Below are 26931 nucleotides of genomic sequence, written 5' to 3'. Positions count from 1 at the left end.
GAGCAACATCATCATCATCTCCCGAGCCTTTTCCCAACTATGTTGGGGTCGGCTTCCAGTCTAACCGGATGCAGCTGAGTACCAGTGTGCCACAAGGAGCGACTGCCTATCTGACCTCCTCAACCCAGTTACCCAGGCAACCCAATACCCCTTGGTTAGACTGGCGTCAGACTTAATTTATCGAACGTTTGATAAATATCCTTACAAACAATGACAGACACTTTTCTATGTCGCTCGTTAGCACCTGTAAAAACCAGTGTAAATACTTACATACATAAAACTATGTATATTCAATATTTTATTAGAAATAAATATGTCGTCAACATAAACAACGTTGGTTTGATTTACCTTCTAAAATATACTACATCAGCGGGGCCCACCAGGGCCAAGGTCTGCTGGGGCTGCGGGATTGTTCGGAAGAGTTACCGCGGCCCTGGTACATAAAAGGCCTACGACGGAACACGACGGTTTTTAGTCAGTAAGAGTCTGACACTCCCTCACCTCTGCTAACCCACAGCGGGAGGGGTCATTTGATGATTTTTGATGTCGTTAAAAAAATATATATATCAGTATACTACATATCTGCATTTTTCCTGTAGCAGCATTACGATTTTATTTCATTTCAGTTGTTTCGGTTGGCAGTTGTTAAATAAGTTGTAGTACCGTTAGTGGCCGCTAGAGGCGCTGTACGTAAATTTGCCATAAGAAAAAAATATGTAGTTGGTATCGAGTATCGACGAACGAATAGAGCTACTGAGCAGCGTAAAGTTATTTTCAGATTCATAATTTCTTATACTTATGTAGTTGAGTAACTATACCTAACAAGTTCCATGATGTACTAACACAACTGTTTTAATGTTATAGGAGAACCCGGACCTAAAATAAAGATCGTGAAGATTAAACCCAGCGACAAAAAGAAGAAAATCATAGAAATCAAACCGAAGAGACAGATTAAGTTGAAAAAGAGAACGGAATGCGTAAAACACAAAGAGAATATCCGAACTATTTTGTATCATACGAATGCGACGCCAATTGGAAAATATGGTGGCATTGGCTTCGGATGCGGCTTTTGTCACCAAGAATGTGTAACTCCCGCAGAACTGAAACTCCATACCATATCCCAGCACGCCGAACATAAGTCTACATTCATGGAAGATAAATCAATGCATAATTACATCGTTAAACTTGATATCACAGATTTAAAATGTGACATCTGTCAAAAAAGCATAGACAGTCTTGATGATGTCATTGAACATTTGAAAACGGAACACGATAAGCCTTTCCATAAAGGTAAGAGCTATATTCTGCCATTCAAATTCACGGATAATGATATGCCCAAATGTTTGTTTTGTGGCAACTCTTACGGTAATTTCAAAGTATTGCTCGAACACATGAATTCACACTACAGGAATCATGTGTGTAGCATTTGTGACAGTGGTTTCGTTAACAAAAAGATCTTGCAAAACCACGAATATAGACACAAGACGGGAGTATTCAACTGCTCTTTTTGCTTCAAAGAATTCGATAACCATGTTAAGAAAAGAGATCATGAGAAGGCTGTGCATATAAAAATGCAGAAGCGCAACAAATGTGCTTATTGTGGCGAAAAGTTTGCAGACTACACGAAGAAACTCAGTCATGAAACGACGGTGCATGGCGCGAAACCGAGAATTCTCAAATGTCAAGCTTGTGACAAGACGTTTGACAACCAAAGGTCATTGACAGCTCATACTAAAGCGTTCCATTTGATGGAGAAACAAAATCGTAAATAAAGTTTTATTTTTATTTATGTGATTTTTTAATTGAACATCCCTGGCAGTCGTTACGGGTAGTCAGAAGCCAGTAAGTCTGACACATCGATATATATGTACTACGTACTAGATAGAACGTTCCGAACAAAAAGCTTACCACACTGAACTGCAGTGCAGACTATGCAGTGCCCAAAATGGCAAATCAGAGCGATTTTGACGCCTGCGTCAGATGGATGTCTATGAAACGACAATTATAAAATAGAAAATACATATCAAGGTATAAACTTACACATATAAACTATTCGAGAGTCAAGTTAGTAAAATTACACGCTGTTCATGCTATTACAACGCTTGTATATCATACTTTTCATTTATAATTCAATTTTACAAATATGCATTAATTTGTTCCCGCCCGCCATCTTAAATTATGGATTAAGAAAATCGTGCAGAAACAGATGTGCCATAAAACTGGCAGTAGGTAAAATATCAATGAAAGCAGACTTCACTTTGTCATGGTATGTTCTTACTTTCAAAAAAAAATAATTAAATTCGCGAAAATTTGTGATAGCCCTCTTAAGAAAAAAAACATCGTAATTAATATTAAAAACTCTAAAAATAAGTTCCTGGTTTTAATATATTACATGATTTTGCATTCAATTAGATATAAATAAACTTTTTGATATATTACATGATTTTGAATTCACTTAGATATAAACTTTTTGAGTAATGAAAAATGTAGGCAAAATACGAGCGACACTTCAGCAATTAACATCAATGAGGATGACTACATGTCACAATACGTCAACGAGATGTCAACAGACGACATAAGCGGGTAAATTATTTGTATGGATGTTCTTGTCTATCGCTAGAATATATGTCAATGGTCTGACACCAGTCTAAACAAGTGTATTGGGTTGCCCGGGTAACCGGGTTGAGGAGGTCAAACAGCCAGTTACACCATGTAAAACACTGATACTCAGCTGCATCCGGTTAGACTTGAAGCAGACCCAAACATAGTTGGGAAAGGGCTAGACAGATGATAATTGAAAACCTTGTCTAAAGATTGATTTACACTCGCATAATACCACACCATTTAACTATAACGATAACCAAACCATAACCAGTCGTATACCTACTTACCGCGCATTGGTCACATGAAATGGTTTGGTTATCTATATTTATATGTAGTTAAATGGAGCAACCCACGCTAAGAGTAGATGCTAGAGATGATTTTGAAGAGGTAATATATTAGAACTTGCTCATATGAAGAGAGATCACTGAGGCTTTCTGGTGTCGTCAGCGGCAGCTTTCGAGTACCTACTAACTTCTTATGGTAAGTAACAGTTGGGTAAGTTTCCAGAGTGAGTGTAACGTAGGCAAATACAACAGTTTCAAACGGCAGTTATTCTTAAATCTTGTCTCTACACTACCCACTCAGTAGGGATATAATTTATTAAGTTTGAAAAGTTTGTCTCACTTACCCGCCGCTACCCAGCTGTGCCCAGACGTTGATCTGCAGGTTTCTCAGTCCCCTGGACTGGATGGTCACTTTATGAGTTCACAAGGTTTAGGCCGTGTTATTTGGAAGTTACACTGGTCATCAACTCGTCCCATCGGACTATGAGAGCGATGGAATAGTGTGTGCACTTGTCTGAGCAAGCGCTTGTGCACTATTACATGTCCTGCGCAGTTGGTTAATCCTAATCCTAACTAATATTATAAATGTGAAAGTAACTCTGTCTGTCTGTCTGTCTGTCTTTCTGTCTGTCTGTCTGTCTTTTCTTCACGCCTAAACTACTGAACCGATTTGTGTGAAATTTGGTACAGACATAGTTTAGAACTTGAGAAAGGACATAGGATGGCTTTTATTACCAAAAAAAAATAAAAAATGAAATTTATTCCGGACATAATAGCGCCATCTATTGGTCAAACCAAAAATCTGCCGGAAGTCACTATTCCACGCGAACGAAGTTGCGGGCAAAAGCTAGTCTCGTTATATGAGAACAGACGCCGTAGCCGATGAAGGTACCTACGTTTTGCGGCGCGAATGACGTTTGCTTGAGCGCCACTGGCGTGGATGCCAAAGTGCGCTCCGATATGAGCCGATAGGAGCCATGAACAAATCGACAGATAGAATATTAGGAAAGGCTGAAACGGGGTCTTAGAATTCTTCTTCTTCCTCCTGCCCTGTTCCCAATTTTAATTGGGGTCGGAGCAATATGGCATTTTCTTCCATTTTCCCCTGTCACTCGTCATACTGACACTCACTCCCTTCCTATTTATATCATCTTTCAGGCAATCCATCCATCTTTTCTTAGGTCTTCCTCTATATCCACGGGTCTTACAATTCAATAAATATTTTAAGTTCTTTTTTGCATTCGATTTTAATGGAATGATAGGTATACAACAGTGCAGATACCTAATGACAATGATGATTTCAGCACCAAAAATAAAGACCCGCTACCAAAGTCGGATATACTACAGGAGTACGTCCAGTTAGCGTTTTAATACATAAAATTGGTAAGTAAAGGTACGTTTTGAATGCTAGCTGCCGACTGCAACTGCCGCGACTGTATTGACGAGTGACAATTAATGAAACACAGAGCACAGTACAGTCTAACAATATTTATTAAAACAAAATAAATGTATATTGCTACAATATATGTATAATGTATAATTTATGATGCACCATTAAATAATTAACATAGTATGTACATGCTTTCTACTCTACTGTAGGTAAAGAGTTACCGCGGCGCTGATACATAAAGGGCTTAAGAAGGAACATGGTGGGTTTAGTCAGTAAGAGTCTGACACTCCCTCACGCTGCACCCACAGCGGGAGGGGTGTCATTTCATGATTTCCCACCAAAAATTACATAATTCCCTTCCTTTCATCTTAATATACATGCTCTATATCTACATGCCGAATAGGTTTAAGCCAGAAACACTTAAAATAATATAGGTAATGTTCAACAATACAAGTTATGTAGACGACTGATATCTATCCGTATGGACTTGACTCATAAGCAGAATATGTAAGCACTACTGACGTATTCGTTTTTTAGACTCATATTAAGTACCTACATAGTTATCTATAAAGTCGTGGTGGCCTAGTGGGTAAAGAATCAACCTTTCGAGTATGAGGTACAGCGCCAAAAGTCGATGAACAGAATCAACATGACAAAACACCTGTTCACAATAAAATGCCATAAGTTATAGTCGCAACTAGGAAACAAAATGGACTGTACACCAGAAACTTACAAAAGTCGTTAAACACGAGTATTTCAAAAGTATCTGTGCACTAGTATTCCTAAAGTCGCTGTACACCATCAATCCAAATGTTGCTGAACATGATTGTATCAAAAGTCACTAAACAGCAGTAAATACAAAATTAGGTTAACAAAGTATATTTTTAATGTTGCCGTGTGTTAATATACTTTTGACGCTTATGTTGTTCAGCTACTTTTGGGACAGTGCTTGCTTGACCTTAATAATGTAATGTTAACACGTTAGTATCTATTTCAATACTTATACTACTTGTAATTTACTTTGCGCGAATCTTACAAAACCTACCTTCCTTTAATTTTTAATTTATTATTTCTATTCACATGACTTGTGATAATTTTAGTCTAGCGTATGATTGTCGTAGTCTGAACTAATTGAAACGTTGTATAGCTGCATAGGTGTTTATTTATATTTTTGAGATACATCAATCGATAAATATCACTCACAATAATACCGTATAATGTGCATATTACGGAGCATGAACGTCACAGGAGTCTTCTATCTCGATTAGTTCTCCAGCCTCTCCAGGGCTGACCAGAGCACATCCAACCCCAAAACCCAACAGATATTCTGCCACTTACACGGTTAGCGATTATATTACGTTCTGCATATCGAGTATTATTTATGCGCCAGAGCGACATACGACCATTTTCAGTAGAATGAAATGTTTTTTCATCCGAAAGCTAAGAAGTTATTTCTAAAAGCGTTAAGTTAATTAAAAGAGTTATGTTTATGTTATTTCATATTATATCTAAATATATAAAATTCAAAGGTGACTGACTGACTGACATAGTGATCTATCAACGCACAGCTGAAACCACTGGACGGATCGGGCTGAAATTTGGCATGCAGGCAGATGTTATGACGTAGGCATCCGCTAAGAAAGGATTTTGATCAATTCTACCCCCAAGGGGGTAAAATAGGGGATGAAAGTTTGTATGAAACTTGCCCACGCAGACGAAGTTGCGGGCAACAGCTAGTATTAGTATATGATTACTGACAATAAAAAACACTAAACCAAAAAAAAAACTATTCTTAGGTGCATCGGCCAGTTTATTTCGCCACCGACTTCGAGGCCGATGCACCTAAGAATAGTTTTTTTTTGCTTTACAGTGTTTTTGGGAGTCAGTTTTATTTTTTTGTAAAAAGTTTTTTTTTTATTTTTGGCTTTTCAGTGATAAGCATAGTTGTCACTATCCGCATAAGTGGAAAATTCTCATCAATACGAATAATATAAGCCCAAACACAAGGTAGTTTACGTATTCAGTTGTCGAGTTCCCTCGACCTTCTCTGGTATCCATCATCAGATCAGCTTCAAACCTTGACCATACGCCTTAGTGTTAAGTTTTTACCCTACATATGCCTACAATTTTCGAAAGTTGCCCTCGATTTCTTAGGGTTTCCATCATCATATCCTGACCGTGTGATTATGGGACCACCTGGGAGGAAAAACCGTAAAAAAAAAATCCCGACGAATTGAGAACCTCCTCCTTTTTGGGAAGTCGGTTAAAAATATAATTGCTTTGTAAATAAGTATTGAAATAGATACTAACGTGTTAACATTACATTATTAAGGTCAAGCAAGCACTGTCCCAAAAGTAGCTGAACAACATAAGCGTCAAAAGTATATTAACACACGGCAACATTAAAAATATACTTTGTTAACCTAATTTTGTATTTACTGCTGTTTAGTGACTTTTGATACAATCATGTTCAGCAACATTTGGATTGATGGTGTACAGCGACTTTAGGAATACTAGTGCACAGATACTTTTGAAATACTCGTGTTTAACGACTTTTGTAAGTTTCTGGTGTACAGTCTATTTTGTTTCCTAGTTGCGACTATAACTTATGGCATTTTATTGTGAACAGGTGTTTTGTCATGTTGATTCTGTTCATCGACTTTTGGCGCTGACTGTACTTTCTAAATATATCTTGGACACCAATGACTGATAAAAATGTGAAGGAAAACATCTTGAAGAAACCTGGACTATAAAGTCTGAAATCAGCAACCCGCATTGAGCAAGCGTGGTGATTAATGCTCAATCCTTCTCCGTGTGAGAGGAGGCCGCAGCCCAGCAGTGGGACGATAAAAAGGCAGTAACAGTATCTATCAAACGGTAGTGGGATACTGAACCTATGGTCGTACGTGAGCCTTGAGCCTGTATACCGGACTGCTAAACAAAGTCCACACAGCCATCAGGCTTAACCTAATGCTAGAATTTAACTTCAGGATGATATTTCGCCATATGGTAGTTCAAACTAGCTTTCTGAACGAACGCCTGACCACAGACAGTGCAAACTTTTCTCCTATCCCCCGTATGTATCCGCTCATGGAGATCTAACGTAGTCTTCCTTAAAAACGACTTTCTACAAAATCTACAATGAAAGTCTTTTACCGTCTTATGCTTAAACTTATGTTTGTACATACCTTCAAAGCTGAAAGATTCGTAATCGCAAAATTCACACTTATACCGTTCTCCTAGCATGTGAAAATTGTTAATATGTTTCCTAAGCTGCACTTTTGTGTTAAAAATTCCTTTGCAGGCATTACACTTGAACCTATCATCTATGTTATGAACTTCTAACTTATGGACAGTGAGAGGCGCTGGCGTCATGAACTCCTTAAAGCATATGGAGCAAGCATATCGTGGTATCTTATAATGCTTCGTCTTCACATGAAATCTAAGTGAAAATATCTTGTGGTAAGTTTTCTCGCATCGTGCACATTGGTATAAGTCGCCATCTTTTTTGAAATCTTCGTCGTGTAGGCTGAATCTTGGTGGCAGCCGCCCTGGAGACAGAAAACAGTTGGTTTATTCTTCGCTCGTATTCGTTGACTTCGTGTTTCGCTTCGGGAATGTTTTCACTGAGGCACGGTTGGATGGGTGGCAGAGTGAAACTTCGAGAGGGTGTCTGATTTTAATTTTTGGCAGCACTTATTAAAGTTCATGGCAGTTAGAGGAGATTTTCCCTATCTTGTGATGGGGCTAGTTAGGTTACAAACTTTATCTATAGGTACTAATATTTTAAGAAAAAAACTTTGTTTGTTTGGTTGTAATGGATAAACTCAAAAGCTACTGGACCGATTTTAAATATTCTTTCACTTTTCTTTAATATCTGCGAGTAACATAGGCTATATTTTATCCCGGTGCGGGCAGTAGCTCCCACGGGACGCGGGTGAAACCGCGGGAAAACGGCTAGTAATTTATAAAATAAAATGGGTATTTAAACTCCACTCCATGTAAGTAGGCTCCTTAACAAAAGATAAACAATCTTGACAAGACTTTTCATTTAAAACTCAGTTTAAAAACTTAAAGCCTTACTACAAAAACTTAAACATCTGTTGAACACTTGTGTAAAAAAAGTGTGACTGCAAAACGGACCTTATTTCAACGTATCTGTCATTTTCTTAGACAAGTGTTCAACAGACGCTTAAAACTTTTTGTGGTACGACGGAAAATGTCGCTAAAATCAATGTAAATACAACAACAACGATTATTTATAAAATTGAATCATTATTTTGAGCAGAAGTTTATTTGTCTATACTCTATCCACGGAAGCAAGAGCTAAAAGGTAAACAAAGAATGACACTTTTTCAAGATGGCGGTATAACGCGACTTTACGCGACCGATGACAAAACGTCACATTTTTGTGTAAAATGTTCGCAGTATCTGTGATTTTGTCATCGGTCGGGTTATACCGCCATCTTGAAAAAGTGTCATTCTTTGTTTACCTTTTAGCTCTTGCTTCCGTGGATAGAGTATAGTATGTAGTTACTTGTGTAAAAGTCCTATACATAAGTTTAAAAGGACAGAAGCATCGGCACGTCAATTTGGCATAAGTTGTCTGGGTGGTATATCATTGTTCAGAACTTGAGAGATAACCGACTTACTGGAAAGAAATAATACAAATCTTCTAGACACAAAATTGTTTATTCAAAATAAAAAATAATGAGGTCACATGAGTTAGAAACGGATTTTAAAATTCATCATTTTAGATATATCTAAAAGATGTGTACATGTGTATCTAAAATGACGATTCAATAATAATACTTTAATGATATCTTTTAGATATAACTTAGATCCCGATCGTTTTTTGGTGCAGTGAGTATTAGGTTTTCCCTTGATTATTTTTCCGACCCAAATATCGACCAATAGAATTGCACCATTCGACGTCACGTGGTACAACCTACATGGTATTATACTGATAATTTTTTTTGAATATTTTCTCTGGTCGTTGCTACGTCAAACTGACAGGTTGTGGCCGACATTTGGGACGGAAAAATAATCCCCCGAATACCACACGAGCTTCAAAATTATCTGGCATTTCCCTCAAGGTTCCCTGCAAACAAATAAAGTCGTCAAGTTTTTCAGGAAAATTCACTCGCGCTTCGCGCTCGTGATTTTTTAACCTGAAAAAGTTGACTCCTTCATTTGTTTGCAACGAACCTATCGGGAAATACCCGATAATTTTGAAGCTCTTGTGGTATTATAAGTGAAAACTAGCGGCTGTCAACTGCACAAAACATTCGGTATAGTTATCGGCACGAATCTTGAGCTCTGGCCTTCACCTGCACAGAAGTAATTTATTGGGTCCCTTTTGTGGTATGAAGTGAAGCGCAGAGGCGGGCTAAAGCGGTGATTGGCCCGCAGTGCATCGCGTCATAGCCGTCACTCGGGATTGGTTCTTTGCTAATAAATCATTTTGCGCAGATGTAGGTCAGAGCTCAAGATTCGTGCCGATAACTATACCCCTATCTTTTCACATAACATCATTTAAAAAAACGAAGGTGAAACATCGCTAACTCCAAGGAACTGTCATTGAAAGACAATCATCATAGTTTACATACATATTTATAACAAAAGGGTAAAACATTATGATCGTTATTTACAAAATTCAATACACAAAGTTTTACAATGTATATACTTCAGATTACTTATATATTGTGCTAGACTTTGAGTAGAGTAACCTCCCCACTCAGAAACATTTAATGGTTACTTAAGCCATTCCTTGGTGAAGGATTTGTATGACATTCCGTCACTAAGGAGTGACTTAAGTAATCATTAACCCCCTTACTTATAAAATCACTAATCACCTTCTAAGCAACATTTTAACTAATCACTACTTAACGTCTTAAGTAGTGATTAAATGTTAGTTCAGACATGCTTAAGCAACGTTCATAAGTAAGAATTTCCTAAAACAGCCCTTAAGTATTACTTATATTTAACTAGCTTTCCGCCCGCGGCTTCGCCCGCGTGGAATTCGGTTATATTGCGGTATAAATCACAACTATAAGAAAACTTCTCATTCCCACGGAAAAATCTAAGAAGCGCGATGTAACGCTGGATACGATTAGTTGTTAAACCAAAACTGAATGGTGGGCATTCCTCATTTTCGGGGATTCATTATCGTATCATTTAGCTTCTAAATTTACATGTTTATATTCGTTTGCAATATATTACCTTGTTTTAAACGACACACAGCGCCATCTACAATCCATCCATCAAGCAAACAATATTTTTGTTTTCCCTCGGGAATATCTATTTTTTTCGGGATAAAAAGTACCCTATTATTTAATCCGGACTTCTAACTTTACGTCTGCAAAATTTCAAAGCAATCGGTTCAGTAGTTACGGCGTGAAAGCGGAACAAACAAACAAACTCACTTTCCGATTTATAATATTAAGTAAGGATTCACGTTTATAAGTAAGGCTGTATATGTCTCTGAGTGGGGAGGTTAGATTCCAAAAAGTGGCATTTAAGAATCCTACGCCTTCAAGCCTAGAAACAGGCAACAACAATACACACGAGTGTGTAACACAAACAAACTCATAAATACTGACTGTACAGTTATCGGCACGAATCTTGAGCTCTGACCTACATCTGCGCAGAAGTGATTTATTAGCAAAGAACCAATCCCGAGTGACGGCTATGACGCGATGCACTGCGGGCCAATCACCGCTTTAGCCCGCCCCCGCGCCTCACGAATACCACAAAAGGGACCAAACAAATAACTTCTACGCAGGTGAAGGTCAGAGCTCAAGATTCGTGCCGATAACTATACTAATGACTGCCTTTTGCTAACCACTTGCTTTACAAAATCTATTGTTATGCTACAATGTTCCCAAATCATTACTTTGTCTTATTCTAAATTGTAATTTTTATAATTATATGTAAATAACAATAACAAAATAATGCTTTTGTCGCGAAGTCAGAAAATGATGATATTTTTCTGGAATTAAATAACAGGCGACTTCGGTACATTGGAATATCGTATATTTAATCTTGAAAAGAAACATATAATTATGGCCTTACTACAAAAACTTAAACGCCTGTTTTACACTTGTCTAAAAACATTGTGGCTGCAAAATGAACCATATGTCAACGTCATAATTTGAAATTTTTTTAGACAAGGCTTAAACTGACGTTTAAAAGTTTTTGTGGTAAGACGGTTCGAATTCTAATTATTCAATCAAAACATATACATATACAAAAACATCGAAGATGCGAAGAGCTATGCGCGGCCGAACTTCATTTGTTTAGCGGGCCTTCCGCGAGTACGAATTTATTGTACTTTTACAATATGGAATATTGGAAATAAAGCCACTGGTCGCACTAAATCGAACTGCTAATAAGCATGTTAAAAACCGGCCAAGTGCGAGTCAGACTCGCGCACGAAGGGTTCCGTACCAGTATTTAAAATGAGCAAAAAATTACGGTTGTTGTATGGGAGTCCCCCAAAATATGTATGTTATTCTGGTTTTCAGTATTTGTTGTTATAGCGGCAACAGAAATACATCATCTGTGAAAATTTCAACTCTCTAACTATCACGGTTCATGAGCCTAGTGACAGACGGACGGACGGACGGACAGAGGAGCGAAAACAATAGGGTCCCGTTTTACCCTTTGGGTACGAAACCCTAAAAATTAACTTCTGGATGATATTTCATCATGTGATAGTTCAAGCTAGCTTTCTGTACGAACGCCTGTCCACACTCTGCGCATACCTTCCTCTTATCCCCCGTATGAATGCGCTCGTGTTGGCGCAAGTTATTTTTCCTCAAAAAAGATTTTTTACAAAACCGACAGTGAAAATTTTTTACGACTGTATGTTTAACCAAATGCTTTTGCATTTGATATTTGCCATGCGTCTCATAGTCGCATTGCGGACACTTGATAATCGCTCCTAACTTGTGGAACATTAGATAGTGCGCCGTCAATTGTCTTTTCATGTTGAACACAGCTTCGCACGCATTGCACTTCAATCTCGCGTCCACATTATGCTCTTCCAGTTTATGTTTTACTAACTGAGTTGTTGTTGAAAACTTCTCGGAACATATGGGGCAGAATTTATATCTTCCTTCATTGTAATGATAATATTTTATATGCCTTGTAAGTGCATATCTAGTGTTATACGTTTTGTCGCATCGACTACAGTACCAGGCGTCCCCGACTTGTTTGATTTCTTCATCTGTCACAATAGATACGGGCCGCCTTCCTGGAGACAGAAATAAGAGTTCAGTTGATTAATTCTTCGAAGTTGATTCGGTTTTCGTTCATTCGAAGATGAATAAAATTAAGTCGTGGTGGCCTAGTGGGTAAAGGACCAACCTCTCAAGTACGAGGGCGCGGGTTCGATCCCAGGTCAGGCAAGTACCAATGCAACTTTTCTAAGTTTGTATGTACTTTCTAAGTATATCTTAGACATCATTGGCTGTGTTTCGGATGGCACGTTAAACTGTAGGTCCCGGCTGTCATTGAACATCCTTGGCAGTCGATACGGGTAGTCAGAAGCCAGTAAGTCTGACACCAGTCTAACCAGGGGTATCGGGTTGCCCGGGTAACTGGGTTGAGGAGGTCAGATAGGCAGTCGCTTCTTGTAAAGCACTGGTACTCAGCTGAATCCGGTTAGACTGGAAGCCGACCCCAACATGATTGGGAAAAGGCTCGGAGGATGATGAAGATGAATAAAATTATTCTGTCAAAGAGCTTCGAGAATGTTCGGTGGCTAAGTACATAGATTATAGTAATAACAGTAGCATGTCAGAGGCCGTCAAGCGCAATTGAGAGTACAACGACATACATTTGAGGTTTATAGGTTAATAAGACGATCCACGAGTACACACGTCTTACTGGGAGACCATATTTTATGGATGTGTTTCAGAAAGTTAAACATTCCAGCTTTGATTTTGGTAGTAGTCAAAAAGTAGTACCTAATAGTAGGATTTCACTGTTTTGCTGGTTTTGCTTAACTAGGGATTGGGTTACCCGGGTAACTGGGTTGAGGAGGTCAGATAGACAGTCACTCGATGTAAAACACTGGTACTCGGTTGAACTAGAAGCTGACCCCAACACAATAAGAAAACACTAGCCTGATGACCAGTACACAACAATAATGTTTCGTTTGTTAGATTTTGGGTTAGATTCCAAAAAAAAGATTTTAATTTAGCTATGTTTATTTCACCACCGATGCACCGAACAGTTTTTTAGTGCTTTTAAAGTCGGTCTTTCTTTCTAAAAAGTTTTTTTGGTTACTCAGGCCAGCTGTATACTTATTTTTCAGCTTTAAGTAATTATAAGTTATCCAAGTCGGGCTGGTTAATATACAAGCTGTTGATTTGCATCCTTGCAATATTACAGGAATGAATTTTAAGCCGTGCAAAAAAAAACTGGTGGTCCAGAATCATTAATAGAACATATCTGCATCATCAGTATTTGCTTTTTTTTTCATTTTTTTATCCGCCCTAAAAACTATTCTTACGCGCCGAGCAGCGCTCGCGTCAGAAAACCGGTTTCGCGTTGCCGCCGCGCCTCCTATAACGACTATGACCGTACAATCGGTTTACAAAATAAACATCTTTCGCTATCAATAACTATTCTTTTTTGTACTAAATCACAACAAAATCAAAATATACGTATCTATAAAACTTATTTAACTATAAGTTGACAAAGTTTTCGCACTGAACAAAATTCATTCGTGTATAGTTATCGGCACGAATCTTGAGCTCTGACCTACATCTGCGCAGAAGTTATTTATTAGCAAAGAACCAATCCCAAGTGACGGCTATGACGCGATGCACTGCGGGCCGTTCGTTCCGTTTTTTTTTTTAACGTATGGACTCTAAATATTTGTCTTTTTATCGGCGGACTCATCTCGCTATTGCAATCTTATGTGCGTTTTCAACTGGCCGGAACTGTCAACGCGTGTTGCCGTCACGAAGTACAGCGCCTAACTGAGTAATGAGAGCAAGTGCCCTCGCCTCTCCGCCCCTCCGCTCACATACCTAACGCGCGGCCAACTAATTCCGCGCGGACTACAGTAAATAAATAAACTTAAAAGTAAGATATAGTCACCGGCACGAATCTTGAGCTCTGACCTACATCTGCGCAGAAGTGATTTATTAGCAAAGAACCAATCCCGAGTGACGGCTATGACGCGATGCACTGCGGGCCAATCACCGCTTTAGCCCGCCCGCGCGCCTCACTTCATACCACAAAAGGGACCCAATACATTACTTCTGCGCAGGTGAAGGTCAGAGCTCAAGATTCGTGCCGATAACTATAATAAAGTCAAAATTACAATCCTTTCTTGGTGCACGTCGTTCGTTCTCTCTCATCTCTCATCTCAGCAGTTGGTCGGGCTTCCTTCCAAAAAATGTTGCTGCCAGCTTCCAGTCCAACCGAAAGCTTTAACCACTTCACTGTGCCCGGTAACAAAAGTATTCAAGGGAAAACTTCAAATAGTAGCGGGAAATGAAGATGAGAAGATGTTTCTCCTAAGGCTCTAGATAGACGGACTGCATGTCAACTGCAGTTGGACTGCACGTTTGATTTGCAATTCTAATAATGGCGTCCACGGCCGATTTCGGCCACGGCGGCTGTTCTCATTTAAGGAGATCAGCCAGCTGCGCAGGACATATTATAGTGCACGAGCATTTGCGCAGACACAGGTGCACTCCCTATTCCTTCACTCTCATAACCCAATAGAACGGCAATCCGACACGACCGGAAAGAGATCAAGCGCAGGACCGACATTTACGTGCTCTCCGATGCACGGGTGAATCAATCACCAACTTCCAGACTACGGGCTGCTTTGTGAAAGCTTAAGAAAACCCACAAAGCGATTTCGGCCCGACCTGGGAATCGAACCCGAGACCTCGAGCACAACAGCCGCGCTTGCGACCACTAGACCAACGAGGCAGTCATATTGCAGTTATATTGCAGTCGTGTCAACTACCCTTGAACTGCAATTTGCAGTTGGATTGCAGTTGAAATGCAGTCCGTCTGTCTACAGCCTTAGATAACATTCGACATGAGGTGTGATCTTATCCTGCCGGGGCTGCGGGATTGTTCGAAAGACCGCGGCCCTGGTACACAAAAGGCCTACGACGGAACACGACGGTTTTTAGTCAGTAAGAGTCTGACACTCCCTCGCCGCTGCTAACCCACAGCGGGAGGGGTCATTTGATGATTTTTGACGTCTTTAAAAAAAAAGACGTGATGTTATCTATACTTCAAAACATTTTTGAAGTCCTTGTTTAATTCCGAAAGTGGTCCGAAACAAAAAAAAACAGTATTCCTTTACACGAGAAATGGAAAAATACCCTCCTATTAGGTTAAATGACAAACCCCAGAGGCCCAGCGGGGCCAAAGCCTGCCGGGGCTTTGTGTGAAAGAGTTACAGCGGCCCTGGTACATAATGGGCTTAAGAAGGAACATGGTGGGCTGAGAGTTTAAAACAGGGTAGCAGTTTTCTTGTTTGCTTTGAACGTATGTATAACATATTAAAAAAGAAGTGTTCAAACTAAAAAAAAAATTGAGGGTTTTATCCAGGCGCGCGGAATAGATCTCGACACGCGAGCGAAATCTAGTGCCTATCACTACATAGTATAAAACAAAGTCGCTTTTTCTGTCCTTATGTCCCTTTGTACGCTTAAATCTTCAAAACTACGCAACCGATTTTCATGCGTTTTTTTAATAGATAGAGTGATTAAAGAGGAAGGTTTATATGTATAATAACATTCATTAAATAGTGGGGAAATACTGTTATCCCGTGCGAAGCCGGAGCGGGTCGCTAGTATATAATTAAAGACTTACCTCTCTTCTTGACGGCACCCTGGTCTTCTGCCCCAGTTTCCTGTTCCCCATTCTTCTTAGCCGATCTTCTTTTAGTCTTCTTAACGGTCTTCTTAGGTTTCGCTGGCTTCTTCTGTTTTTCAATTGCAACTTGTACTGCAGGCTTGTCAATTTCAATTTCTAAAATGGAAGGAAATTATTGTAGGGGCTTCTAAATCTGATTTCTGGACTAAAGGTTTTGAATGCTAGCTGTCGACCGCACATGCCGACTGCATGAAGTCGGCCGCAGCTGCATAACTGGTTTGTGTATTATGTCATCATCCTCCGGGCCTTTTCCCAACTATGTTGGGTTCGGCTTCCAGTCTAACCGGATTCAGCTGAGTACCAGTGCTTTACAAGAAGCGACTGCCTATCTGACCTCCCCAACCCAGTTACCCGGGTAACACGATACCCCTTGGTTAGACTGGTGTCAGACTTACTAGCTTCTGACTACCCGTAACGACTGTCAAGGATGTTTAATGACAGTTAGTGTGTTATGTATTTACATGAAACCGTTTTGGATCGAAGCGGCAGCAGCACGTGCAGTCGCCCTCAGATATCGACCGATTTCATGCAGACTTTCAAAACTACCAGTCTATATTATAATAGCAAAAGTTCATGTGTTCGTTCCAACGGATTTTGATTAAATTTGACAGTAATATAGCTTGCAAATAGGCGCATACTTATGAGTGAAGTAGTTCCCTGAGGACGCGGACGAAACCGCGTAAAGCAACTAGTTAAAAATACTAACCTGGTTTCTTACTTAATTCTATTGATTCTTCAAAATGATGATCATTGTCATCGTCTTCTTGTGGTACATCTGCCGGGAAATCTTCTGTAAAAGTGTTTTATAGTTAGAAGTAATCCTATTAATCTATTAAGTTAATATTTATGTCCTATCTACCGTCATCTCTTGAGCCTTTTTCCCCAACTATGTTGGGGTCGGACTCCAGTCTAACCTATACAACCGGATGCAGCTGAGTACCAGTATTTTATAATATAAAAAATATATGTCTTATACATACAAATATAACAAAGAAACATTTTTTGTTTGTACCTTAAAGGCTCCGAAAGTACTGAACCGATTTGAAAAATTCTTTCACTGTTGGAAAGCTACACTCTTCCCGACTAACATAGGCTATATTTTATCCCGGTACGGACAGTAGTTCTCACGGGACGCGGGTGTAACCAGGGGAAAACGGCTTTGTTGCATGTGCATAAGGATGATGCCTGATCTCTCTCCGGTGGTGTCGGATTGCCGTCCCTTCGCGCTATGAGAGTGAAGGAATAGTGAGTGCACCTGTTATAATATGTCCTGCGCAGTTGGCTTATCTCCTTACATGAGAACAGCCGCCGTAGCCAATAATCGGCTAGGAGGACATCATAATGAATATAGTACAACATCCTAAATTCGAGTCTCTACTAGACTTATTGTCTTGTGGAATGAACACTACATAGTTTTTCTATTTCTTATACGACAACACTCACCGTCTTCTTCTGTATCAATAACTTCTTGTTTGACATCAACTTCTATAGATAAATCTGAAACTGAAAATATAAAAAACATGTTAACATACACTAGCTAGAAATCTTACTATGTTGTATGTTTGTATGGATGTTTTAATGGTCAGTAAATCACATCAACATATAGAGTGTGTCATGGTATAATGATATTCTATTGTGAATTGTAAAAAAAAAAATACACAATCCATTCAGTGGTTTAGCCACAGGAGTCATTTTTTGTTTTCATAATTTACAACATCATGTGTAAAGCAGAGATAAAGTTAGGAGTATTGAATGTTTTGACCAGTTTTCGAGGGAGAATTTCCGTTGTTTGTAATGATTGACTCTTATTTTATTCTATTAAAATTGTTTGAAAAAAAAATATATTTTACCAAATGAAATTGTGAGAAAGAGGAAGGTTTGAATAACCAATTTACCTCTAATAACATTCCTTTCGTACATATTTCTGAATCTGTCCTCGCAGTTCAGGACTTGTTGCTTGAATTCGCTGGCGTCCCGTAGTCGCACGATGCAGGAGTCACATATTGTGTATGTCGCTGCACATAATACACCTGTTACAGGCACCATCTGGAATTAATTATATGAATTGTAAGAAATTCAATATTAATGGACTCTTGTTTATATTTATATTTGTTGTTTGCAGATTTTGGTACTGCACGTACCGGGATAAAATATAGGCTATGTTACTTTGGGGTAGTGTAGCTTCCCAATAGTGAAAGAATTTTTCTAATCAGTTCAGCAGTTTATTATATTAGTAATACCTTTTGTTCATTAAAACTAGAAGGGCCGGGCTTCATGCTATACCTACTAAGACAGCGCATCGTCAAAGTGATGGCAAACATATTTTATTTTTTGTATAGATGAAGCTTAACAATAGCAAATTAGGAAACGTCATAAAATATGAAAAGAAACAAACACATACTTTGTGTAATATTTAATTTCATTGTTATGACTGTCTAGCCAATTTGACTGCCTTGGTCTTTCTAGTCTATAATATAAAAATGAATCGCAAAATGTGTTGGTAAGCGCATAATTCAACAACGCCTGGACCAATTTGGCTAATTCTTTTTTTGTTGTGTTTGTTATTGTCAGAAAAAAATAGGGTAAAGTAGAGAAGTCAGTTGACGGGAGCGAAGCCGCGGGCAAAAGCTAGTGTTAAATAGAAATAAATTGAATATAGGTATATATGTACATTAATTTGGTCAGTGAGTTGTCTTAGGAATTTGATTACTTCTTGCTTTGACGAAATATCGATATGATTATTTTTAACCAGCTATTTTAAATCTTGTTAGAATTTTGACAATACATGCATAATAAATAAATAATAAAAACTACTGCTTAATTAAAGTTATGATTTAGTTGATTATGTTATCATTTTTATTTACTAAGCTGTATGCATTTTATTTTTTAATAAAAAGCCCAATCACGATTGTTTACCTTTATTTAAGTGCCTACTCCAATTAAGTTTAATATCTTCAATAACTTCGTCAATTGTACTATTTAGAATAGAATATTTACTATGTTTTACAAGTTATAAGTACTCACATCGATATCAAAGCATTCCTTCAACATATCTGAGTAAAATTCGTCTATATCCTCATGTTTACGAGGCTCAGCCAAGTTTTGGAAACTGCCTTCACCGTGACAACAACGGCATAAATCCTTCTCTATTTTCCAAGATTCTGACGACATTTTAGCTGTTTGACTACATTTAACTACACTTAAATCTTAGTTGCAATATTTAGTTACTTTTAGCGAGATTTTAATTTAATTCTTGCTATTATTTAATGTTTGTTTGGGTAAAAACATTGCCGTTTTAGCGCACTGTCGCCATATTGCGTTTGAATTTGACTTTGACTGATTGCTGGGAAATGACTTTGACATTCAAGCAGCGTTTAGTTAATCTTAAAAATTCAAAAGAATTGAAAATTTTATCCTTTTTGTGAAGGCTAAAAAAAGCAGTGCTTAGATATCCTACTAATCCTACTTCCTACTAATATTATAAATAAGTTTATGAGAATGTATGGATGTACGTTTGTTATGCAGGTCGCTTCCAACAGGTCTCTTCCATCTGTGGAGATCAAAGGGGCCTATGTTCAGCAGTGGACGTCCTATGGCCGAGATGATGATGATGATTGAAGCGAATTCGTCGAAATTTGGTATGTAGATAGTTGATACCCTAGCCAAAGGCTACTTTTTATCAACACAACACGCGGGCGAACCCGCGAATGGAAGCTAGTCCTAACTAATATCCTAACTAATATTATAAATACGAAAGTAACTCTGTCTGTCTGTCTGTCTGTCTGTCTGTCTGTCTGTCCTTTCTTCACGCCTAAACTACTGAACTGATTTGTTTGAAATTTGGTACAGACATAGTTTGGAACTTGAGAAAGGACATAGGATAGTTTTTATTACAAAAAAAATATAGAAAAATAAATTTTATTCCGGACGTATAGCGCCATCTATTGGTCATTGGTCAAACCTAAAATCTGCGAAAGTCACTATTCCACGCGAACAAAGTCGCGGGCAAAAGCTAGTTGTTATATAAAGAGAACTATCGATAGGTACTTACGGTCTTTAAATTTTAATATTAATTTAAACTACGAAGTAAGTTGAACAGAACTTGGAATTATTTTTATGTAGGTATGTTTTCGGTGGGATTATAATTTGAAAGAACATAATTGTACCTACCTAATAATATAATAGGAAACAGAATCAACCAGTCAAAAATATCAAAACAAAAGACATGCCATTGACGTCATGCAAGAAATGAAAGAGATAGATAGTACCAACAGATTTACAAGAAAGAAAGAGACAGATATATTTTGCATATGTCTGCCTTTTTAATATAAAAACAAATGACATGCCAATGACGTCATGCACAAAATGAAAGAGATAAATAGTGCCTACAGATTCACAAGAAAGAAAGAAACAAATATAGTTTGCATATATCTGCCTTTTTAATCTAAAAACAAATTACATGAAAATGACGTCACGCACAAAATGAAAGAGATAAATAGTGCCTACAGATTCACAAGAAAGAAAGAAACAAATATATTTTGCATATATCTGCCTTTTTAATCTAAAAACAAATGACATGCCAAAGACGTCATGCAAGAAATGAAAGAGATAGATAACTATAGATTCATAAGTAGGAAAGAAACAAATAGAGTTTTGCAGCCAATATTCGATATTTCAATACAAAAACAAATGACACGTCACTGACGTCACGCACGAAATGACAAGGATAGATTCTTACATAAGACAGAGAAAACAGATATATTAAGCCGCTTTCAGGAATGACATAAGTACCTACGTATGTGAATACAAATACAGCCTTAACTTTAAGTACCTAAGGTTGATATTTCCTTAAGGATCGGTAAAGGCGGCACTAGTTTGGATGAATCTAAACTAGTGCTGCCTCTGAAAGTAAGTATCCAGGGTATCAATAGCCCATAGAGGGCGCGGGTGGTGATCTCATCAAATGAATGAAATGGGTTTACACTCCAAGCCACTTGAGTAGGTATATCTCAGTTATTTGCTAAGGTTTTGTTAATTTACAAAATACGTGTTCAATATTTTTTGGTATTTAAAAGGCTGAAGAGTTTGTTTGCTAAATCTCAGGAACTATCAGTCCGATTAAAAAAAATATTTCAGTGTTATACTGGGGCCCGATTCTCCTACGTTAATAATGACAAAATCGAATAGAAATCAATCGCAATATGATCGCAATAGCAGTTTTAACCATAACGGGCATTCTGCTACTAATAAAAGACCAATAGTATTCGATTGACATTTGATTGGTGTGCGATTGGTCTGCTATTTTGGTGATTTTGGTCTATACGGTAGTTTGCTGTACAATCATTTGCAGACAAAATGATTCATTATTGAATGACAGAAAAGGATAAAAACGTTTATTTCAAAGAAAAAATAGCGGAATGCCTCATACGCTTCAATCGTAATCGAGTCGGGATTGGATCTCAGTCGAATCGAGTTGAACATCAATCGTATGTTGCTTAAGTAAAATTAGGAGAATCGGGTCCCTGATTTCTGATTCTGTGTTTCCCACTGGATTCGGGTGAAACCGTTGGCAGCAGGTAGACAAGCCAGCAAATAGGTACCTACCTACTATTGCAGACGAATTATCAAACGAATTAAACAATAAAAAACCAACAAACAGTAAATAAAACTTCATTTATTTCACATCCAACTTTTTATCAACAATAAGTTGTTCGTAATCCATATCGCTATGATGAACCCGAATATGGTTTTTCAAGCTACACTTCTGAACGAACGCCTGCGAACAAGCCCTGCAGGCAAACCGGCGGTCATTCATATGTATTCTCAAATGTTCCGTCAAAGTTTTCCTTCGACCATACTTTTTATGACAAATTTCACATTCGTAGTTTTTTTCTCCGGAATGAACAACCATATGCAAAGATAAAGAATTTCTAGACTTGAACATTGTACCACAGATATCGCAGCCATATTTGCGTTCTTTATTCAAATTCAAATGATCCGCCCTCATGTGCGCATACAAACTCTTATGTAATTCAAACTTTTTGGAACATACTTTACAGGTTAAATTCAAAGGAGTTCGGTTGTGTACTTCTTCGAAATGTTGCATCCGTTTTTGGCTCGTCTGAAACGACTTATCACATATCGAGCACATATATGAAAGTTTTTTGTGTTTATATCGAATGTGACTTTTAAGTAACATGTTGGAGCCACATATTTTGCCACATAAGTCGCATTTTACTGTTTTGCTCGCTTTGTGGGATTGTGAGTGGGCTCTTAAACGGTCGGCTAGTAAGAAACATCGGCCGCATACATCACAGACATGATCGGTACTATGTTCGTTCATATGATTAGTTAAAGTTTTAAAGAAAAAGAACTCTGCCTTGCATTCGTAACATCTATATTTGCCTTCACTCAGATCATAAGCTACAATGCAATCTCTAGGCTTTATCGCATCGCTGTCAAAATTGAATTTGACATTATGCTCAACTGTCAAATGTTCGATCAAAACGTCGAGATTTTTCATATTTTTCTTACATAATCTACAGTTAATATCACTGACGTCTGCCCTTATCCTATCTCGAGGTCTTCTTATACTTTTTAATATTAATTTGAAGCTCAAGTTGTCGTGTAATTCATGTAATTTTAGTTGTTCGAAGCTTGCGTACTGTTTGTTACAATAAAAACAATTGAAGTAGCCCTTATTAGACTTAAAAGGCAATATGGTGGAATGTTCTAGAATCAGCCCTAAATTCTGTCTAGGATTGATGTAATTTAAAGTCTTTTTGTTTATTTCTTTTCGTCTTTTCTTAACGGCTTTCCGGCAATCGGCTGTAAAAGAAAAAGATTTGATATGATACGTTCTAACTTTTCTTGTCTATGGTTAAATTAGAAAATCGGTCGGTCATAAAAACTTACTTGTCTTTGATTGGGTTATTTTTCTTCTAACTTTGGTCTTATCTGGTGGATCTGAAAACAGAATTATTTTTATGTAGGTATATTAAATATTATCCTTACTAACATATTTTGTTTGTTTGTACTCTAAAGACATCACATCAGCCTACCTCAATCTGTCAAATGTGTTCAATAGATGTTCAATCTTATCACAATAGTGGCAGGTTAATGTTCGATTGGTAACATTTGACAGATTCAAGTAAGTTAGCCTGCTGGCGTGTGTACAAACAATGTAAGAAACTACCAACCTTTTCCAGTGCCATCTTTCAATATATCCGTCACTTCTTCCTTAACAGATAATATTGTATCTGAAACAAATATACGTTGAAGTATGGAATATAATAAGATCCGTAAGTTTATGAATTTCCTGGGAAAATTACAAACTTTCGTAGGATTTTAAACAAGAGATAAATTGTATTATTTTACGACCACATAATTTGCACAGTAAATTTATAAACTAGCGGATCTCGTTATTTTCCGGTGACATAATTATTATACAAACTAGCTTTTGCCCGCGACTCCGTTCGCGTGGAATAGTGACTTACGGCAGATTTTTTGTTTGGCCATTAAATGGCGCTATCTGACCGGATTTTTTTTGCTTTTATAATTTTTTGTAATTAAACGTAAATGTACATCCGGTTAGACTGGAAGCCGACCCCAACATAGTTTGGGAAAAAGGCTCGGAGAAAGAGAAAGAGAAAGAAAGAATTTTTTGTAATTAAAAGCTATCCTATGTCCTTTCTCAAGCTCCAAACTATGTCTGTACCAAATTTCACACAAATCGGTTCAGTAGTTCAGGCGTGAAGAAAAGACAGACAGAGTTACTTTCAGTTACTTAGAGTCATTTATAATATTAGTTTGGATTGTAGGCGTGTGTATAAAACTTACCAGGATTACAGATGTCACTATTAGCATTAAAATCAATGTCTTCAGCCACATCATCCGCTTGTCCGTTTGATATTTCAATATCTGTATTTTCCTCCTTCAGAGGCGGTATTACATCTGAAATATAATAATTAAATTATAAGGTATATAAGACTAGCTTCTCTTCTTCTTAAACTATGTCTGTACCAAATTTCACACAAATCGGTTCAGTAGTTTAAGTGTGAAGAAAGATAGACAGACAGAGTTACTTTTACATTTATAATATTAGTTAGGATGAATATTTCAACTGGTAGTGGGAAATTTCAATTTTAAACGGTTTCAGTTAACATTAGAATTAATAATTCTCAAACTTTTAAATCAGAAACGAATTGTAAAATACTTAAACAACCAAATAGGTCCATCCAGCCATTCAGAAGAAATCAAGTGACTGACAAATAAACATGTTTATAACAATTATAATAATACTGTTACAGCCTTTTCATTGTCCCACTGCTGGGCTGCGGCCTCCTCCCACACGGAGAAGGATTGAGCATTAATCACCACGCTTGCTCAATGCGGGTTGGTGATTTCAGACTATATAGTCCAGGTTTCCTCAAAATGTTTTCCTTCACCTTTTTATCAGCCATTGGTGTCTAAGATATACTTAGAAAGTACTTACAAACTTAGAAAAGTTGCATTGGTACTTACCTGACCTGGAATCGAACCCACACCCTCATACTCGAGGTTGGTTCTTTACCCACTAGGCCACTACGCCTTTTTTCAAAGGAATTATAATAATAAGTACATACATAAATATTTTTTATTTGAGGATGGAAGGCGACAGAGAGGGAGACCAAGGAAAAGCTGGAGAGAAGACTTGTACAGCTTCCTATCGGACTGGCAGCAGCGATGGATAGAGAAAAGTGGAAGGCTTTGGGGGAGGCCTTTGGCCAGCAGTGGGATAGCATAGGCTAATTAAAAATATATTATATATATGTATTTTCTAGATATCTTACCTAAAAGTTGAGCTTTCAACCTGTTTTGACTGTGCAAGACTTTTTGTTTGAATTGCAGAGCGTTTCTAAGCTGTGTGATGCAAACTTCACATATCTGCTCACTGGCATCGTCCATACGTGGCCACTGAAATATGTCAATAGGACACTCATGTTATATGGATAGAAAAAAATTTTGAAGAACAAAATCTTTTTGTTTATAAATTGAATAGTTTTATCATCATCATCATTATCAGCCTATAGCAGTCCATTGCTGGACATAGGCCTCTCCAAGTGCACGCCACTGAGATTGATTTTCGGCTGCTCGCATCCAGCTCCTGCCAGCCGTCTTGCGCAAGTCATCACTCCACCGTGCCTGAGGACGTCCTACACTACGTTTGCCGAGGCGCGGTCTCCACTCTAGAACTCGTTTACCCCAACGGTTATCGGTTCTTCGGCTAATATGGCCAGCCCACTGCCACTTCAGCTTGCTGATTCGGTGGGCTATGTCGATGACCTTGGTTCTCTGACGGATTACCTAATTTAATTGGAGATTAAATTTACATTATGCTATCTAGTACAAAAAGATGTTTTTTGGGTTTTTCGGGTTGGTGATTTCAGACTTAATAGTCCAGGTTTAAAGACACACATTACTTACAGTTAAATTAAAACAGTCCTGTAACATGTCCCCGTAGACCTCAGTGCTGCCCATCCACCTGTACTCCGACCACAGACTCTTCAGGCACACCAGCTCTTGGCAGCAGCAGCACAGGCGGTACGCTTCCATTGTGGGGACTCAATTATCCTAAAGATCCAAAGATGTTTTTGTGTTAATTTTTACTTAACACTAGAAGGGTTGGGCTTCATGCTATACCTACTAAGACGGCATAGTCAATGTGGTTGCATACATATTTTTTTTAGCTAGATTTAGCTTAACAATAGCAAATTAGGAAAAGTCATAAAGTATGAAAAGAAACAAAGTAATAGTTTGTGTAATATTTATCAATGATATTGCCTTGCTGTCAATTTGACTGCCTTGACCTTTCTAGTGTTAAATGATATAAATAAGCTAGTGGCTCCCTACGTGCTTCGCTATGTAAAGAAATGAAGAACTGCTTGACCGATCTTCTGCAAACTTCACATAAACTAACTAAATGGTCTGAACACAGCATAAACACTTAATTTAAATAGTTACACTGTTATTAAATTATGAAATAAGAATAAAAAGTGATATTAATTTTTATATTCATACATTTTAGGCCTTTACAAGCACTTATGAACGTCAAAATTATAACCAAGTTTGATTCTAGTTGCCCATTCCAAAAGTAGCTCCGCCCCTAAGACGACCCACTGACCTAGCTTCCTATGGAGAAGAACGGGCAAGAAACTCCATGGTTAATATGAAAAATTATACAGGTAGCCAGGCACTAGAAAAATTTAAAGAAGAGGATTTCTTCAATATTTTTTTTTACTTATCCAATAAAATCGTAGTAGGTAAAGTTTTGTACAAAATGAAATAATAGATAACTTACATACAGTTAAATTTTGCATTGCTTTCAGCTTATCCACAAACGGACATAAACTTATTAATTTTATATTTCATTAAAGTAGCAAATATGAAATTGATATTCTATTTCCTAGCCATCCGTAGTTTGTACCCTGTTACCGATATCAGTATCAGACAGGTTATCTTGTCTTTTCTACAGTTTTTTCGCTTTTCCTCTCAAAGAATAGGTGTACACAAAAATACAAACAAACACCTTGATTATTTGACATACCTATTGTCAGCATGTCAATGTCAAGTCAACATTCTACCACAGACCACAGACAGATTGAAAACCTCGTCAAGGATTTCACTGCTATGCTCCATGGCTTTGCTTAACTAAGGTATTGGGTTGTCCGGGTAACTGGGTTGACTAGGTCAGAT

The 26931-nt window shown here is 37.8% G+C and overlaps 3 protein-coding genes across 5 annotated transcripts in view; 1 reads left to right on the top strand and 2 right to left on the bottom strand.

The window, feature by feature from the left end:
- Positions 1-1789, top strand: part of LOC110380693 (zinc finger protein 260) — a 41907-nt gene extending 40118 nt beyond the window's left edge. Inside the window, exon 5 of the mRNA XM_064043139.1 lies at positions 865-1789. Within this exon, the coding sequence (XP_063899209.1) occupies positions 865-1772 (908 nt within the window). The 3' untranslated portion in view covers positions 1773-1789. The remainder of the gene's footprint in view (positions 1-864) is intronic.
- Positions 1790-4361: 2572 nt separating this feature from the next.
- LOC135119151 (zinc finger protein 93-like) lies at positions 4362-19522 on the bottom strand. Of its 2 annotated transcripts, none has more exons than XM_064042914.1 (6): positions 19222-19522; positions 18093-18243; positions 17641-17700; positions 16904-16987; positions 16135-16293; positions 4362-7829 (listed from the first exon to the last, which is right to left on the bottom strand). In XM_064042914.1, exons 1-6 carry the CDS (start codon positions 19366-19368, stop codon positions 7252-7254), a joined length of 1179 nt encoding a protein of 392 aa, XP_063898984.1. In that variant the 5' UTR covers positions 19369-19522; the 3' UTR covers positions 4362-7251. The 2 variants fall into 2 exon arrangements, with proteins under 2 accessions (XP_063898984.1, XP_063898985.1); XM_064042915.1 differs by lacking the exon at positions 4362-7829 and adding an exon at positions 9237-12535.
- A 2329-nt stretch (positions 19523-21851) lies between these two features.
- On the bottom strand, positions 21852-26794 carry LOC110380687 (zinc finger protein 235). Of its 2 annotated transcripts, none has more exons than XM_064042912.1 (7): positions 26537-26794; positions 25663-25809; positions 25029-25152; positions 24037-24150; positions 23397-23456; positions 23113-23163; positions 21852-23025 (listed from the first exon to the last, which is right to left on the bottom strand). In XM_064042912.1, the coding sequence occupies exons 2-7, from the start codon at positions 25789-25791 to the stop codon at positions 21872-21874; spliced, it is 1632 nt and encodes a 543-aa protein (XP_063898982.1). In that variant the 5' UTR covers positions 25792-25809; positions 26537-26794; the 3' UTR covers positions 21852-21871. The 2 variants fall into 2 exon arrangements, with proteins under 2 accessions (XP_063898982.1, XP_063898983.1); XM_064042913.1 differs by having other exon boundaries at positions 26541-26794.
- Between the last annotated feature and the right edge of the window lie 137 nt (positions 26795-26931).

This window comes from Helicoverpa armigera, chromosome 30 (assembly GCF_030705265.1).
Source record: "Helicoverpa armigera isolate CAAS_96S chromosome 30, ASM3070526v1, whole genome shotgun sequence".
NCBI lineage: Eukaryota > Metazoa > Arthropoda > Insecta > Lepidoptera > Noctuidae > Helicoverpa > Helicoverpa armigera.
Note: the sequence above shows the minus strand (reverse complement) of the source record. Positions and strands in the feature narration are given on the sequence as shown.

Coding starts and splice junctions, on each gene's coding strand:
- LOC135119151 (XM_064042914.1), bottom strand. CDS start 19,368: ATGTCGTCAGAATCTTGGAAAATAGAGAAGGATTTATGCCGTTGTTGT. Junction 18,244..19,221: donor AGGAATGCTTTGATATCGAT/GTGAGTACTTAT, acceptor AATTAATTCCAG/ATGGTGCCTGTAACAGGTGT. Junction 17,701..18,092: donor CGAAAGGAATGTTATTAGAG/GTAAATTGGTTA, acceptor TTATATTTTCAG/TTTCAGATTTATCTATAGAA.
- LOC110380687 (XM_064042912.1), bottom strand. CDS start 25,791: ATGGAAGCGTACCGCCTGTGCTGCTGCTGCCAAGAGCTGGTGTGCCTG. Junction 24,151..25,028: donor GTTGAAAGCTCAACTTTTAG/GTAAGATATCTA, acceptor ATTATATTTCAG/ATGTAATACCGCCTCTGAAG. Junction 23,026..23,112: donor AATAACCCAATCAAAGACAA/GTAAGTTTTTAT, acceptor TTTCTTTTACAG/CCGATTGCCGGAAAGCCGTT.